We start from the raw sequence: 18347 nt of genomic DNA, 5'->3' as shown, positions 1-18347 counted from the left end.
AGTTCTGTGAGAGATGATCAACACAAAAACATTAAAAGATACATCTAAAGGAATCTATTATATGAAGATATTTTTCTTATCCTCTACTCAATTATCAGTTGCTATTTAGCTTATCCCTTTGGGACTCTCCCAGAGATAAGAATGTGATTTTTGGAAACTCACTGGGCTCGCCATGCTTTTGATCTCACAAGCTGCAGTGTTAAGAATTCTAGAAATGAGTTCAACCCCTGATTAGGTGCTAGGCGAATCACTGCACGAGCTGTCTAAATCTTGTATCTCCCCTTTTTTTCCCTCTAACAAAGCAATTAAGATTCTTTATGATGTGATTATCATAAACCAAATCCTGTCATCTGCTGCCTTCACCCTCACTTAAAACTAACGCAAAAATTATTACAGTGATTAAGTGATATTCGTCCCAGCAATCTGTATTTCCTTTGGTTGTTTTGGCAACCAGCACCTCAGATAGTGGCATTATCATACAGTTTGTAATCAATACTTAACTAGTATTTAACAATATTTGACTTTTTAAGAAACTATAGTGCTCTAGTTATTTATAATCGGGTTTTAGTTTGTGTTTTTTGTTTTTCTTTGACAACTGCTCTTAAAGGGATTTGTTTTCTCTCTGCAGTCAAAAAATATTTTGGACAGTCAAAATATAGAAAACAGATTATTTTTATTTTGTTTTTTAGTTGTAGGAGGACACAATACATTTATTTATTTATTTATTTTTTAATGTGGTGCTGAGGATCAAACCCAGGGCCCCACTCATGCTAGGCAAGCCCTGTACCACTGAGCCACAACCCCGGCCCTAGAAAACAGATTTTAAGCAGACCCGTGAGGCTCAACATTGAGGCTCCCATGTTACTGTGCCTAAATAATGATAAACTTGAGACTTTTTTCTGATGTAAAGAGTAATTTGTCTAAAAGTTTTTAATATGCTTTTTTGTATGTTTAACAAATTGGCATAAAAAATTCAGATCTTAATTTTGATTAATGGTCTTTTAGAAGTTCAAAGTAAGAAGTCATCCATCGTCTCCACTCCTAAGCTTTCAGAAGGACAGCGCCTGAGCAGTTTGACATTTGGGTGCTTTTTATCTCGGGCAAAGAGTCCTCCTCATGTAGTGAAATCTGAGGAAATGAGCAAGATATCATCTAAAGAACCTGAGTCCACAGAAGGAAAAAACATAGAAGGTATTTATGGACCATAGCAAGTTACTTTTGCATTTTTTAAAAACGAAAAATCATTTGCTATGCTTAATTCAAATACAATTTATTTTTTTCCTGTCAACTTTGATGCTTTATGAGAATATTTCTAATGAGAAATGTAGCATTGAAGTTTGTGTATCTGATTATTTTGTGTCTTCTGAGGGTTTTAGCCAGGGATACGCAAGAGAAACTCATTTTCTCACCCTGACATTTTTCCTTGCAGCAGATAGAAGTGATACTGAAAATTTTAAAGTTCTCAGTACTGCCCTCAAAGTACTTGTTTTAGCTGAGTTTCAGATTAGAATATTTTTATTCGTTATCTATTGAAAATATTGAAATCACCTAATATTAAACATGAAATTAATTCTGGCCTAGCAAACTTATAAGGAAATGAACCCTAGGGAATAATTCAGTGACTGCTTTGATTTTTCTTTGTTGCTTCAAAAAGGAAAATATTTGGCTACTTGTTTAGACCCCTTGTCCTGTGTGCAGGTTTCTACCTTTCTCGTTGTTTTACGGCCTCTCTTAATTTTGCTTTGTTGTGCAGCCACTGGCTTGGATTCTCTCAGTGCAATCTTTTTTTGTTGGCTTTTCCCAAATATTTTAGTGAGGTTTGATCTCCTTTCAGTTCCAATTACCTTCCTCCAAAGGAGAAAAATTACAGCTCTCAAAGCTGTCCCTCTGCTGGGTTATGACATTTTGAAAACAACATGTTTTTCCAATCAGAAGGCCACTTAGCTACTTACTTTCTTGCCCTCCTTGAATTTGCTTTGCTTTCTCAAGAAGCCATTTCCATCTCCTTCCCTCTGTCTAGCAGTTGAGCACAGCCAAGGTTGCCTGTACCGAAACTTGGTCCACAAACTGCCTGATGTGAACTTGCAGGTTGTGTTTGTTCAGCCTCTGGTTCTGTGACCATGAGGATCATATGTATGTTTTCAAAGCTCCTTTTCTGCTCTTCAGTCTAAAGTTTTAAATTCACTGCCCATGAAGACAGTGGTGCATTTCATTAATTGTTATAAATACAAATAAGCTAAATCTAAAGATATGTTTAAAGAGTATTATTTTAAAAACACCTTATGTAGTTGTGATTAAACAAAGTAAAACAAGGAAGATTTTTTCTGTATATGTTTTCCTTATGATATTCCATATTTCATGTATTGAGGTTTTGGCACCAAGTTTATTTCTTAAACCATAGTTTTGTGTTTATTATGCTCTGATTTACTTTATGATGACTTTGAAATTTAGTGGAAAGAGGGTCTTTTTTTTTTTTTTTTTGCTTCTAAAATGGAAATAATGGAGAAATGCTATTCATTGTTTTGGGAGAGTGACTGCTTTGATAGTCATAGTTGCCCTATTTTGTTGCTGCCGCCAGCAACAATCCCGCGGGAAGGAATCAGAGGTGGACTGGAAATGAACTACTTTTATTATCTTTATCTGTACTACTTCCTTGCTTGCTTGCTTATTCGCTAGGTTATAGAGGAAGAGAGGCTTTGCTTAGAGGAAGAGAGTCTTTGAGAGGAAGAGAGGCTTTGCTTAGAGGAAGAGAGGCTTTGCTTAGAGGAAGAGAGACTGCTTAATTTTAGAGGTGCTATGCTTTCAGAGGTCTACTGCTTCTTAAAGGTGGGTCACTTCTTGGAGGTGCGGGGTGCGACGTAAGGCGTACGGCCTGCAGCCTGCGTCCTGCGACCTGCGACCTAGAGGTGTGTTCTTCGTCCTGCTTTCTGCGATCTCTTCCCAGGTGAAGAGAATGTCTTATATACACTAAGGCAGCCAGTCAGCTTAGGATTAAGTAGCACGATTGGAGCATGTGCCACAGTACCAATCAAGAAAGAATGAGGAACATCTGTTGACCACTAGTGCAGAGGAGACGTTAACTAATCAGGCAAAGGTCATGAGAGATCACGCCGTGTTAACACTAATTATGTGCCACCTCTTGGCCCAACGCCAGCCACCATCTTAGAGCTGCTTAAACATGTCTCTGCACTATTTCACATTTTACTTTTATTATTATGTCTTTTTAGGCTGTTGTCAATTTTGTTCCTCAATATTTTTTTTGTAGAAACCAATTCAATTTTAATACAATTATATTGAGTTTTAAGACTCTGTTTTTGTTTTTTGTAGTAGTGGGGATTGAACCCTTGTGCATGGTAGGTAAATGCCCTGCCTTTGAGCTACATCCCCAGCCCTTTTTATTTTATTTTGAGATGGGCTCTCTCTAAGTTGCCCACACTGGCCAGGCCAATAACTTGGCCAATAACTTGCAATTCTCCTGCCTCAGCTTCTCAAGTAGCTGGGATTATAGATATATGCCATCACATCTGACTCAGGGCTCTGTTTTATATTAAGCTTGTGTTTCAAACTTTTATTTAAGAAAGACATAAAAAAGTCAAAGGATAATGTAAATTAACCTTATTCACATGACATTAAGTTACTAGTCTTCAGAGTATAGTTACATAAAGCTAAATGTACAGAAAGATTTTATTATTAAAGGCAGCCTACCAATATGTTGTATCGTTTTCTAGAAATGGAAATTCTAGAGAAATCTGCTGATAATCAAGTTCAAGAAAATGAGAGAGGCCCGAGAACATTGCAAAAAATCCCTCGAGTCTCAGAACAGCCTCGGAAAACAAGAGTAAGTTTTGCAATGGATGATGACATATCCCAGAATTCTGGGGCTCCCGTGAGTGACTGGAGTTCTGACGAGGAGAATGAGAGTAAAGGAAGATCCAAGTCCATGTGCACGTCTAGGCTGTCCAGTCACACATCAGAGGAAGGGGTCCCGTGTGGCAGGATGGGGAGCGAAGCGTACCTGACAGCTTCTGATGACAGCAGCTCTGTGTTTGAAGAAGAGACTTTTGGTGTAAAGAGACCAGAACACAACAAGCTGTATTCTTGGCAACAGGAGGCACAGTGGAAAGCTCACAATAATCTTCTTGGAAAGGGAAATTCCGAATCAAGTAAAAAGGAGCAAGATAGTTCCTCAGATGAACTGAATAAAAAATTTCAATCTCAGAGACTGGATTATTCATCCTCATCAAGTGAGACCACCACCCCAAGTCCTATTTTGACCCCTGCTTTAATGCCAAAGCATTCTAACTCACTCCCTGGAAAAGGAACACAATTAGTGTCTTCAGCACAAGTCCCACCCCCAAATTTAAGGATTCCTAACGTTTTCAGCATAAGCGTAGCTCTCACCAAAAGGCACCTGAGCCAACCCCAGTTAAGTTCCGACAGGATGTTTGGTACGAACAGAAATGCTATTAGCATGATACGACCCCTGAGACCTCAGGAAACTGATCTTGATCTAGTTGATGGTGAGAGCCCAGAAACTTTAGAGAATATGGACACGAGTTGTGATGATGGATTATTTTGCTGTGACTCCCTGGAATCTCCACATTCAGACGAGCAGGAAACCTGCGACTCGGCGAAGAAGGCTGCATGCAGCAAACCTCCCACTCCTCCCCTGCACCGGTTTCCCTCTTGGGTAATTATATTCCTGTGTGCATCATAGACCTAGTGTTGTTGTTGTCGTCGTTGTTGTTGTTGTTGTTGTTCTTTTTCTCAACACTGTATTTTCAGGTTTTACTTTCTGAATCTTTGCAAACCCAACTTTGTTCTGGCAATTTCTGGTTTTCAAGATACAATTTCCTCTTCTCTCTCTTTTTTTGTTTATTTTTTTATTTTTGAGACAGAGTCTCACTAAGTGCTTAGCTTATTAGGGCCTCACTGAATTGCTCAGGCTGATGTTGAACTTGCAATCCTCCTGCCTCAGCCTCCCAAGTGCTGGAATTACAGGTGTATACCACCACACCCAGTTTCAGTTTCCCCTTTTCTTCCCTCACTTGTGTTCTGAATCAAATAAGAAACAAGATGGTGGAGATCAAAATATTACCTTATTTACTGATAAAATTGGTTTTAGAGAATTGGTGGGCAAATAAACTTTCCAGTACTGGACTTTGGAATTATTCACCCAGGCCCAGGCAGCCCTGGACCATTTCAGGTTCCCTCCAGTGAGTTGATTCCTTGCTAAGACAAATGATCTGAAGAAATAGTGCAGGTGTCTGTTTCCCATGGGAGCTACTTCGTAAGAGAAAGGAGAGGTGACAGCTCTGTATGCTAAGGAGAAGGTGAATGGGTATTGGGACAATTGAATATTTAATTGCTAGAAGTCCTTTCATATAAAAGAAAAAATCAGGGGTGGGGAAGAAGGTTTCCCTTTGACTGTGATATTTTTGGGCAGATTCTGAACCAGGACACTGAACTGTAATTGGACAACAGTTTTTTGTTTTGTTTTGTTTTTCTTTTTTGTTGTTGTTTGTTTGTTTTGGTACCAGGGATTGAACTCAGGGGCACTGAACCACTGAACCACATCCCCAGCCCTATTTTGTATTTTATTTAGAGACAGGGTCTCACTGAGTTGCTTAGTTCCTTGCTTTGCTGAGGTTGGCTTTGAACTCACGGACCTCCTGCCTCAGCCTCCTGAGCCGCTGGAATTACAGGCGTACATCACCTCAGTTGGCTGACGACATCATTTTTTAACATAATCATTTACTTGACTGGCTCGAGAAAAGCTTCATTTTACTCCCATGAGCTTTTAAATCAATTTCTTTAACCAAAGCATCTCCCTATAGGTCTGGAATAGATTGAATCCTCTTCTCTTGAGTCACTGACCATTACTACAGTAATTAACCTGTCAATTGTGTGATACTTCTTGGGAATATCCATATGCTAGATTTAAAAAAAAAATTCTTCCTATATTTGAAACAAAGTGAATTGGTCTATTTTATAGATTTAAGTTTTCTGTTACATATTGGCATAATTTAACCTTTTTTTTCCTCCAGAGAAACATCTGGGTTGCAGGATCTTTTAGTTTTTGGAGCCACGTTCTTTTACAATTTAGTAACCACCCCAATTATATGCAAATTAGAATAGCCATGTTTTCTTAGTAAAATCCAGGCCTTGAGATGTATTTGCTTTTGAGAGAACATTTTATTTTGGTATTCACATGAAACATTCTGTAGTATATTACTAAAATTCTGGATAGCATGAAGAAAGTAGAAGTTAATGGCATGCGCATCTCTGGAGTGCCAATCGTGTTACCCTTTAGGTAGTCAGAAGTTGAAATTTTGCCATGGCATTTAGGTTAAGCTTTCAAGTTCATTTTATTTGGCAAAGCATTTTACTACATTTTTGCCTTTCTCACTTCCCCTCCTCTTTGAAGCTATTCAGTCCTGAAAAAAAAAAAAAAAAAAAAAAAATAGCATAGCTTTTCAAATGTCTTCCAACTGACTGGCCAGGTTTGAGATTTTATTTCTGTTTCTCAGGTATTTTCAGGCTTCAAGGAAAAGAAGTATTCTAGTTGTCTCAGTTAATAAGAATTAATTTTAAGGCATGACCTATCTGTAGTGAATTGAATATCATTCAGAATACAATAGTCACCCTGGTGGAACAACCTGTGATTCACCTGCCCCTCCAATGGTCAACCCCTTAGAAGGAGGTGCCAGCCATTGCCCTCTCTCTTGAGTGGCCCGGCCCATCCTCTCATCCTCAGTGATTCTCTCTCCACTTCTCTTACTGCTTACCTGCTCTCTCCCACCCTCCCATGGCCCCTCACTGCCTCACATCTCCTGCTTAGTGCCTTTTTTGTCTTTTTGACCTGCCTGTTCTGCTGTCAGACTCTGTATCTCATAATCACCTGCTCATAGAACCTGCCTCTGATTCATTCAGTCAGCTGCTCTTCCATCTAAAGTGTCCCTGAAGATCAGAGATCTTATGCTAGCTACCTCTTGAGCCACTGGCTAACCTGCAGGAGGCACTGGTTGCCTACTAGGTTGTGGCCTAGCCAATTGTGTTCAGGTTAGGTGCATTACAAAATGCAGGACTTGGTGATCTATGCATTAGCAGCCACCTGGAGTCCCTTTTCTCATGGGGTGGAGAGGCAGGGCTAATAGTCTTTTTGGCAGCAAGTTTAGAGATCTCTCTTAGAGAAGAAGAGAAAACAAAATAACCAACTTTTAGAACAAGACAATGTTATAAATGCCATTGCAATTCTCATTACTTGACCTCAGGTATTTTTCTACTTTATTGAAATGTACATTGGAGTAAGAGGATGAAGGCATTTAATGCTATTCTGCTAGGCTTTCTGACTTCACGTTTTTATCTCTCTTTTAATGTGTCCCAGAATGGTAGAATATTAAAGAATGTGTTTATATGTAACCAATGAGTGTGAATAGTTTCTTGTTTTATGTTATGGCTGTCCAAGTTGTTTTCTTTTTAAAATTTACCCATGTTCTAAAATGGTAGAATATTAAAGATGGTGTTTATCTGTAATGATGAATAAATTTCTCTTACTTGCTCCCTTTATCTTCAAAAGAATTTAAAATATCCAGCAAAAATTTTGGAACTAATAATGGAGCGACAAAGAGATGGAAATCCTTTTACTGTGGTCTGTTTTATTGGCACTAAGTTCTATAACAATTCTGTCTTCTAGTGAACTTTAAGTGAAGAAAAAATGAAAAACATATGTATTGAAAGTCATCATTTCTTCCCTTTAAATACCCTGTTCAAATCTCTTTTTTACATTAGGAAAGCAGAATTTATGCTGTTGCCAAATCAGGCATTCGAATGTCTGAGGCCTTCAATATGGAAAATGTTAATAAAAGTAAGTGCTTTTGCATGCTGTGATGTGGGTAAGCCTTGAGGATGTCATGCTTAGTGTGATAGCACAATACAAACATGTGATACAGTCACAGAAAGGTTGATACTGTAAGATTCCACTTTAGTGAATTAGCCAGTATGGAATGGTGGTTACCAGGGGCTAGGATAGGCAGGGGAGGCAGGTTTGTGGTTTCATGGGTTTAGAATTTCAGATTTGTAAAATAAAGAAGTTCCAGAGGTCTATTTTACAACAATGTGAATATACTTAACACTATCAAATTGTATACTTAAAAATGGTTAAGATGGTAAATTTTATTTTATATTTTTTTTACTACAATAAAAGTTTTCTTAAAGTATGTGATTTTGCATTACTGTTTCATAGCCAAGAACTTCCCAAATGTCTATTTTCTAAAAATAAATCAAATTATATGAACTTTCAGAAGATGATTTCAGAGGTTGTTGATTTATGTTTTAAAATTCATCTTACTTAGTACAGAAACCCCACATTCAAATCTGATGTAGAAAGACCTCAGAGAGACTAAGGTAGAGAAACTGGCATTTTAGCCATTCAGAATGAAAATTGTAAACATGTTGGTCTCTATGTCTTTTTTCTTCTTCCTCCCTTCCTTCCTAAAATTATTATAGAACTAATGCATGCCCATTATAAATGAATGAATATGAATGAATAAAACCAAATGACATATGACTGTCTGGAATAAAAAGAGAAATTTTCCTGTGGTTCCTTCTACCAGTCCTCCCAATCCTACCACTAATCCATGTCTTAGAGGTAACCATTGATACTATGCTCCATATCAACTATCTTCTGTTTTTACCAAGAAATCATATTCCGACCTTTCAACATTATCTGATAAAAGCTTAAGAATGATGATGTTTTTATACCAGGTCAATAACAGGATTAGGAATAGTCAGAGAACATCTTCATAGGTCCTTCCACTGAATTCACAGTCAGTAGTTGTTTTACCTAGTTCTGCACAGCCTGAATTAAGCATGCATGAAGATGCTAAGAAGTGAAAGCCGTGGTTCTTGCTCTCAGAGAACTTACAATCTCACTGGGGAACTAGCATACATGAGGAAATAATGAGCCATGTAAAAGGGGTGTATATCAACCTGTAAATGCCATGATTCATAACAGTACATAATTAGTAATCACATGTGCTAATCCATATTCATAATAAACAGGCCAATGTGCTTGTTAGAAGTTTTTTGTTTAAAAAAACAACATTGTTTTCTGTTTCAGATTCTGCCACCATGCTTTCCTATACCACATCAGGACTTTATACATCTCTGATATACAAGAATATGACAACCCCAGTGTACACAACTTTGAAAGGGGTAACTCATTGTTGTTACTGTTAAACATGTGGTTCTCTTCATAATGCATCAGGAAAACTGTTTCTTCAAGTTCCAGATTCCATTCTTAACATTTTACACAGACTCTCCCTTTGTAGAAAGGTTTTAGAAATTCACACTAATTTATCATTAAAAAAGAAGAAATGGAAAGATCTGGAGAAGATATTTATTCTTCTTAGAGCATTAGAGGTCTGCCTCCATTTTCATGTGATACACACACACGCACACACACACGCACACACACACACACACACACACATGCACGCATGCACGCTCGCACAACCCCAGGCTGTTAATTGTTTAAATGAAACCTATTATTAATGATGTAATGGAAACTCCTAATTTAGAAAGATCTTTTTATCAGTGCCAGGGTCCCTTCCTTGCCAAAAGTACCTAATTAAAAATGAGGACTGTCAGATATTGACAACCTTATGTTTTCAGAAGTTTTCTAATTGACAAATGCCTTGATAATTAGAATCTGAGGTTTGACAACATGACTTTTATACTGGCAAAATATGTTCTTGTATTCCTTCAAAAAATCATATTCCATGTCTTCTTCCTACAAAACATTCTTTGTCTAAAAAAAGAAATAACTTTAGAGGTGGATACAGGGAAGCTGTTCTGCTTTTCTTTAGAAGGCAACCCAAATAAGTAGCAGCCCTTTCCTGGATGATTCCTCTGGCTCCGAGGACGAGGACAGCTCCAGATCCAGCTCACAGACATCAGAGTCAGACATGCGCAACCGGAGTGGGCCTGGCAGCCCCAGAGCCATGAAGCGAGGTGAGAGGAGAGCAAAGGTGCTTGAGGCAAATCCATCCAGACCTTTCTGAGTATTTATTTCTGACTATCTCCATAACAGGATTTTAAAGAGAATCAAAGTACTTGCTGCAAACCATAAGGAAAGAAGTACTAGCCTAAGATGGAAACATTTATAATCTAGTCATAATTTTCTCTTCAATTCTCTGTGACTCCAGATAAACCATATAGTGTGTGTGTGTGTGTGTGTGTGTGAGAGAGAGAGAGAGAGAGAGAGAGAGAAAGTGAGAGAGAGTGTGTATGCCTGTGCACCCACACCTTGTCTATAGGAGAGAGATAAATTTATTGTGGGTGTAAAGGAAATTGGCCAAAATGAGGCTTCTTTGTTATAGTTACCTTGAATATTTTGGATAATTTGTGGGATAAGTGTTGGAAAATACACTATAAAATTTGTTGGTTAATCTAAATTGTTTTTTCTTTAGTTGTAGATGGACACAATACCTTTATTTACTTATTTTTATGTGGTGCTGAGAATTGAACCCAGTACCTCACACATGCCAGGCAAGTGCTCTACTACTGAGCCACAACAACTCAGACCTTGTTGGTTAATCTAATACAAAAGTAGAAATCATCTACAACTTTATTTTGGGCATGCTTATGATTTTTAGTGGATGATTTTAAAGAAATTTTGTGTAGATAGAGGTTACAGAGATATCTAATCCCACTTCTCGTCTATATTTTCTGAAAGTCTTTAATGTGGCATTGTATGTGTAGTGGTTTTCAAACTGCATTCCATGGAACCCCTTGGTATTTTCAAACCCTTCAGCTTCAACTAGAGCTGCCAAGTGTTCATTGGTTCAGTAGTTTGAACTTCCACTGATTTCCTTGCTTTCACCTTGTCCCCCAGAGCCAGAATCAGGATATGTCACATTTTTGCTCAGAATACTACTGTGGCTCCTCACAATGGCTATAAGGTGTTCCATTATTCTTTTGTCTTTTACCTTCTCTCCTCTTTCTTCTATTCAACTCTGATCTCACTGCTCTTATTCCTAGAACATATCAGGCATGCCTTTATTTCAGAATCTTTTTCACTAGTGTCTCCTTCACCTGGTTTTCTTCCCTCAGATGTCTATGAGGGCTTTGCTCAAACATTGCCTCTTTGATGAGACCCGCCCTCACCACACCTTTCAAATCGTAGTCCTTGCCCTCCTTCTATCAGCGGCTCTTTCTGCTTGTTTTGCTATGCTCTGTGTTTTATTTTCTATAGCACTTACTACTTGTTTGTTATCTGACTCCTTCCACTAGCATCTGTTCCATGAGGACTGAAATTGGGGCTGGAAGCTTCAGATTTGCATTGCAACACTGCCCCTGTCAGGCTATTTGACTTTGGGCAAATCCTTTCATCTCTGGGCTGTAGTCTTTTTAGAGAATGCTGGGTTATTAGCCACAATGACCTCTGAGTTCCCCGATTTGTGTTAGTCCATGAAAAAAATAAAGATTGTATCACAGCCATTATTTGTCTGAGTAAAATAAGAGTAGAGTTACAAGAGTGGCTTTATCTAATATGCTCCTTAAATGTTAATAAGAATTTTTAAAAACTTGCTGGATACTATAATTAATAAAAACCTAAGTCCTTAATTTTATTTAATATTTCAAAATCTCTGATTGTAGTCCTCCTCCAGATATGGATTGCAAGTCACACGTCGTTTTCTACAAAGGCATCTGAATTATTGTGTACATGTTCCAATGAATTTTACCTTCTAGCAGCGGCCAAATGAAATAGCCTTATGTCTTTAAGACTTATTGCTTATATTTTCTGTAATACTTTTTTAAATCTGTGAACTATTTTTAGTTTATAGTGGACTTATGAAAAAATACTACTGAAATCATGTTGCTTTTTAATGTGAAGTGACTTTAAGTGATTATAGAAATTGATTTAAAATGTGGTTGTGAAAACTTTTGTAAATTAATGTTCAACATTTGTTTATCTACATGTCAATGTGTAAATACACATATTTTCATTCTTAATGAAAGATATATTAATAGACTGTTGCACATATTTTATATGTATATAATTAGCTGAGGTTGTCATTACAACAAAATATTATTTGTATTCCTATGACTTCCTTAGAAATTTGCCTGACAGTTCCTATCCTATTTTCAGCTTTAACAGATTTTTATGGCCAAAGGAATGAGAATAAATCTAGTCTGAGGAGGTTTATGATTCAGGAGCACTCACAACCAGTGTTGGGACCACCTCTCTATTAAATGCCTACTTTATGTATTTCCTTGTTCTTTCAGGAGTGTCTGTCTCCTCTGTGACTTCTGAAAGTGACTATGCCATTCCTCCTGATGCCTACCCTACAGACACAGAGTGCCTACAGCCCGAGCAGAAACTTCCTAAAACCTGCTCCTCTTCCAGTGATAATGGGAAAAATGTAAGCACTGAATTGGACTTTTAAAAAATTAATGAATCATGGGCTGGGATTGTAGCTCAGTGGTACAACATTTGCCTAGCATGTGTGAGGCACTGGATTCAATCCTCAGCTTCACATATAAACCAATAAAATAAAGGTACTGTGTCCACCTACAACTAAAAAATTATTTTTAATAAATTAATGAATCAGTTGGTTTGAGCCTCCAAAGGAAACTTTAAAAAAATTTTTTTTAATTTCTTAAAATTAGGAACCACTGGAAAAATCTGGCTATTTACTAAAAATGAGTGGTAAGGTCAAGACTTGGAAGCGGAGGTGGTTCGTTCTCAAAGGTGGCGAATTACTTTACTACAAATCTCCAGTGAGTAGAAAATACTTACTGTTCAGAACTGAATTCCTCAAACTATAAGTTGAAATTTCGACTGATTTTCTTCCCTGTAATGTAATTAATGATGCAAAGCATTTCTTATTATGACTATCACTATTAATCTTTGTTCATTTGATTTTCTTCCTTTCATACAGAGTGATGTAATTAGAAAACCTCAGGGCCATATTGAACTTAGTGCTTCCTGCAGTATTTTAAGAGGAGACAACAAACAAACAGTTCAGGTACTTACTTTCTTTTACTTTTGTATCATACAAAATTCAATTCTCAATGATCCAAACTAGTGGAAAGAAGATTGGGTGATTCACTGTTTCTTATTCACTTTGGAGTCAATTTGATACCTCAAAGTGTGTTAACACTGTTTAAGACTTTTTAGCTAATATGGCAAGGTAAGCTAAATTTCTGTTGGGTAACTCCCACTATACTTTTTTTTTAACTTTTTCTTTCTTTATTACTCTTCTTTCCTCATACTTAATGTCCTAGGTACTCTCAGCTCTTAATATGTCATACTATTTTAGGAAGGGTTAGATGATAAATGAATTCCCAATAAGATGTTAGTAATACATTATATGATTAAATTCAGGAGTGGCTTTATTTTAATACAGAATTAGACAATGACAGTTCTTCTATGAACTTGAGGTGCTATAACACCTATGTAAGAAAACTATTGGTGAGCAGAGGGATTTCCTGCCAAGTCACACCAGAGGGGTAGTAGCTGCCCATTTTACCTACATCTAAGGCCAGTCTTGTCTGAAGTCTGTTAAATTTAAAACACAGGCTGTTAAAAGATAGTTTGGTGTATGCAATTGAAATTCAGATACTATTTCTGAAATGCTTTCATTAACCATTATTTTCTTATCTTGCTCCTTTGGAGGGTGGAAGACAACATTTCCCAGAAAGGTACATTATCAGTGTTTCCTGTGGACTGAGAACTCCTCAGAAATTTAGAAGGGAGAATCAGGGAAAGCTTTGTCTTGGAGCATGGCTGTTAAGACTCATTTGTAAACTTCTGAAATATTTGGAAAATTTACATTGTGATTAATTTGAGACTGGAAAATTGTGAGTTCATAATAACTGATCATATGTTATTTCCAAGAATTTCTCTCCTTGTATGCAAGAACTTCGTGTTTGTAGGTGACTTCCTCTTTTCTCTGTATTAAAAACAAAACAAAACAAAACAAAAAAACTCTCCTTTAATTGCTAAAACTTTTATTTTATTATGGTCTCCAGTCATTCTCATTCTCATTTCAACAACCAAGCACCTGTAGCCCATTTAAGGGGAAAAAAAATGTGATGAGCAAAAATGTAAAATCATGATCCCCAAATTTAATACTATGAAAACTTTTAAAGTAAACTGAATATTTCATCAAAAATTTAATTATTATAATTCTCAAAAAGTGGTTAAAGTATTATACATAATTATGGAGTCATTTATTTAGAACCTAGGATCCAAGGTTACCATGTTTGCTCCCATGTAAAGTAAATGACATTTGAAGAATTGACAAGGACATGCTAATAATCCTAAATCTTCACAGTTGCCTTTCCTACTGCTTTCTCATCCCATTTTAGTTGACCACTGAAAAGCACACATACTATCTGACTGCAGATTCTCCCAACATATTGGAAGAGTGGATTAAAGTGTTACAGAATGTTCTTCGGATCCAAGCTGCTAACCCACTTTTCCTGCAGCCTGAGGGCAAGCCAACAATGAAGGGATTGCTCACAAAGGTAGGAACCTTGTGTGCATAGTGATGTCTCAGGCAGCTATGTGGATTAGCCCCACAGATCAGGAAAAGTGGGTGTCAGGGAATGAGTATTGAATGTTCATATTGTATTGGGGTGGGGAAGTATGTTTTAAGTTTGATGCCCACAACGAAAAACAGAAAGATAGCAAATGAAAAATTTGATTATAATACGTAAAAATAGAAATGCCTTATTAAAAATTCTACAAGCATAATTTCTAAAAGATAGATGAAAAATTTTGAAAAGGTGTTTAAAAGGTGTAGAAACTGATTAATATCTTAAATATTTAGCAAGTTTTTTCTAATCAGTAGGTGAAGGATGAATACAAACAGGGAAGTGAGGGGCACAAAGTCACAATGGGAGAGAAGGAGAGAGAGTAGAGACAAATGCAAACGATCCTGCTGATCTTATTGATCAGGAAAAACATTTTACTATCACCAATCATTTTTTAAAAGCATAAATTGAAGAAGTAGATATCATTTAAAAAATTTGGTGAGAAGATTGACTTTTTAAAAAAATTTATGAGATCTATGTTATTCATGTTTTAAAACAAAAAGAAAAAAATCCTAAAGTCTTATTTCCTCTCAACTGTACCTATACAGAGAAGGAAAGACGTTTTTTAAAAATTCTGAAGCCCAGTATTGATACACCTCAAGAAATCTGCTAGTGAGAGTATTATATTACTCTGTAAAACAATTTGGCAATGTTTCAACCCAACTGTTAACTCCATATGTATTTTTTGAATACATGAATGAATGAATGAATGAATATCAAATATTTTTTAAAAAGTCCTTTGAAAGGATAAATTTCTTAGTTTATAAATTTCTCACTTTAAATTAGTATAAATTTCTTAAGAAATTTATCCTTAGGAAGTGATCTCAACTTACAAAAGATTTAATTACATACAACGATGTCCATTACAGGTTTTTTTCCCCCTATTTTAAAAATTGAGGGGCTGGGGATATAGATCAGATGGTAGAGTGTTTGCCTCACATGTATAAGGCCCTGGGTTCAATCCCCAGCACCACAAAAAAAAAAAAAAAAAAAAAAAAAAAAAAAAAGGAAAAAGAAAAAAAAAAGAGGTAAATTAACATACTCAAGTACAGCATTAAAGATTTAGAACATTTTTATTATCCCAGAAAGATTCCTTACACAGCATGGTTTATAATAAAGAAATATAGGGATCATCTTAGATGCAGGGCATAGAATAGCCTAAAGAAATGTTTATACAATCATATAATGCTTTTCTGTGCAACCTTTTATATGTAGTAAAAGAATATTTAATGCTATAGAAATATGCTGTGATATATTATTGAGTGGTAAGTAGTTATTACATTATTGTCCCATTTTTATTTTATGTGTTCAAAGAAAACTGTCTGAAATGGGAAATATACCAAGGCATATTGGTTATTTCTGTGTGCTTTTACAATATTTTTGCTTACTTGTTTTCTAATTTTTTTAAAGAGAATAAATATTGATTTATACTTAATATTATTTATTTCAAACATTTACTGGATACAAGCGCTATTTTTCCTTTTGTACTAGATTGTTAGTTCCAAATTAGCTAAGCTATTAGGATTCCAATTGCTATGAAATTAAAAATGGTTCTACATGTTAAACCCAGATTGAAAATTTCTTGCAATATATAAATCACTAATAGACCTCTGAGGTAGTCAGCAAGTATACTATGTTTATTAAAGTCTAGTAAATAGTTTGGCAAACATCCCAGCCAACTCCTCTGTCCTGGAACAGCAGGAAAATGGATGTGGGGTTAGACCCAAGTGGAGATTACAGGAAAGTTCAAACTCAGGGGCTAAAGGACATAGCTAATTGGAAGATTACAAACCAAGCCAATAGCCTTAACATTTTTCCAATACCTGGTTAGCAAGAATTTTGATCAATGCCCTACCCAAAAGCTTTATATCTCCCTAGACTAGTACATTTAAATGGAAAACTTGCTATCAGTTCTCCTCTTGCTTTGTGGGAGTTCTCTTTTCTTCTCTCTTAAATAAATCTTACTCCTTTCACTCTTGCCAAATAATAGTAATAATAATAATTAAAAACAAAAGGTTTGGCAGAGTGCACAATACAATGATACCCCTGCTCTGTTAGAAATCATAGCAAATTACTAGAATACAGCAATGTAATTCTCTACACGGAGGACTGCAGGATGGGGTGAATATTATAAAGGACAGGATCACTTAATAGTATCCTAAAATTTTAAAAAGTCCTATTAGTCGCTTTTGGGAAAATGAAAGAAAACATTTGCACACACATAATCACTCATCACTTTTGTGCTATGATTATGTAAGAGGTGAAAAAATTAGAGGTTAAGGAGCAATAGTATCATGGAATTTATATTTAATAATAATGTGGGATGTAGGTGGGTGCTATTCAGTAATATTTGCAGACTGATCAACTGTACTAAAAGTAAGAAAGAATTCGCCTATGCATTCAACAAAGATATGTACCGTGTTTTTTCCAAAATATTATATTTCTACAAAAAGGTTTTCTCAGTCACTAACGGGACAGGGAACTCCCTAATATTGTGCAAATATATTTTTTCCAAAGAACACAGTGCCACTTTAAGCCACACTCTTGCTACAATTCATAGTAATGAGCTTTGCTCTTCTTTCAAGGACTTTATCTACCAAATCCTGAGTTTAGTATGACCCCATGGCTAAGGGTTTGTTATTCTTTCCACAGTTTGTTTCGTATGTTTGCTTGGTTCTTTTCCCTTTATCAGCACGGCATTGTCAGTTTCTGCTCATATTACACTTCTGCAATTCTGTTTCCCATTCCATGGTTGCATTTTTTTTTATGTTCCAAAATTAAAATGAAATTTATTTTCTTTTTTTTAATTTATTTTTATTGTAAACAAATGGGATACGTGTTATTTCTGTTTGTACATGGAGTAACGGCCTACCATTTTCATAATCATACATTTACATAGAGTAATGGTGTTTGATTCATTCTGTTATTTTTTTCTTCTCCCCCACTCCTCCCACCCCTCTTTTCCCTCTATACAGTCCCTCCTTCCTCCATTCTTGCCCACTGCCCACCCCCCATTATGTGTCATCATCCACTTATCAGCGAGATCATTCGTCCTTTAGTTTTTTGAGATTGGCTTATCTCACTTAGCATGATATTCCCCAATTTCATCCATTTGCTTGCAAATGCCATAATTTTATTATTCTTTATAGCTGAGTAATATTCCATTGTATATATATATACCACAGTTTCTTTATCCATTCATCAATTGAAGGACATCTAGGTTGGTTCCACAATCTGGCTATTGTGAATTGAGCCACTATGAATATTGATGTGGCTGTATCTCTGTAGTATGCTGATTTTAAGTCCTTTGGGTATAGGCCAAGGAGTAGGATAGCTGGGTCAAATGGTGGTTCCATTCCAAGTTTTCTAAGGAATCTCCATACTGCTTTCCAGAGTGGCTGTACTAATTTGCAACCCCACCAGCAATGTGTGAGTGTACCTTTTTCCCCACATCCTCTCCAACACCTATTGTTGCTTGTATTCTTGATAATCACTATTCTAATTGGGGTGAGATGGAATCTTAGGGTAGTTTTGATTTGTATTTCTCTTATTACTAAAGATGGGTGAACATTTTTTCATATGTTTGTTGATTGCTTGCAGATCTTCTTCTGTGAAGTGTCTGTTCATTTCCTTAGCCCATTTGTTGATTGGGTTATTTGTATTCTTGGTGTAGAGTTTTTTGAGTTCTTTATATATTCTGGAAATTAGTGCCCTTTCTGAAGTATGAGTGGCAAAGCTAT

General features: G+C 36.3%; 1 protein-coding gene across 1 annotated transcript in view; it reads left to right on the top strand.

Moving 5' to 3' along the window:
- The window catches only part of PLEKHH2 (pleckstrin homology, MyTH4 and FERM domain containing H2), a 145936-nt gene that overhangs the window by 75869 nt on the left and 51720 nt on the right, over nt 1–18347 (top strand). The window contains 9 exon segments of the mRNA XM_079109757.1: nt 1006–1191; nt 3729–4690; nt 7792–7867; nt 9122–9216; nt 9870–10014; nt 12292–12428; nt 12676–12786; nt 12948–13034; nt 14380–14538. Of these exon segments, the coding sequence (XP_078965883.1) occupies nt 1006–1191; nt 3729–4690; nt 7792–7867; nt 9122–9216; nt 9870–10014; nt 12292–12428; nt 12676–12786; nt 12948–13034; nt 14380–14538 (1958 nt within the window).

The sequence above is a fragment of the Sciurus vulgaris genome (assembly GCF_902686455.1).
Source record: "Sciurus vulgaris genome assembly, chromosome: 14".
Taxonomy (NCBI): domain Eukaryota; kingdom Metazoa; phylum Chordata; class Mammalia; order Rodentia; family Sciuridae; genus Sciurus; species Sciurus vulgaris.
This window is presented reverse-complemented; position numbering and strand designations above follow the sequence as displayed.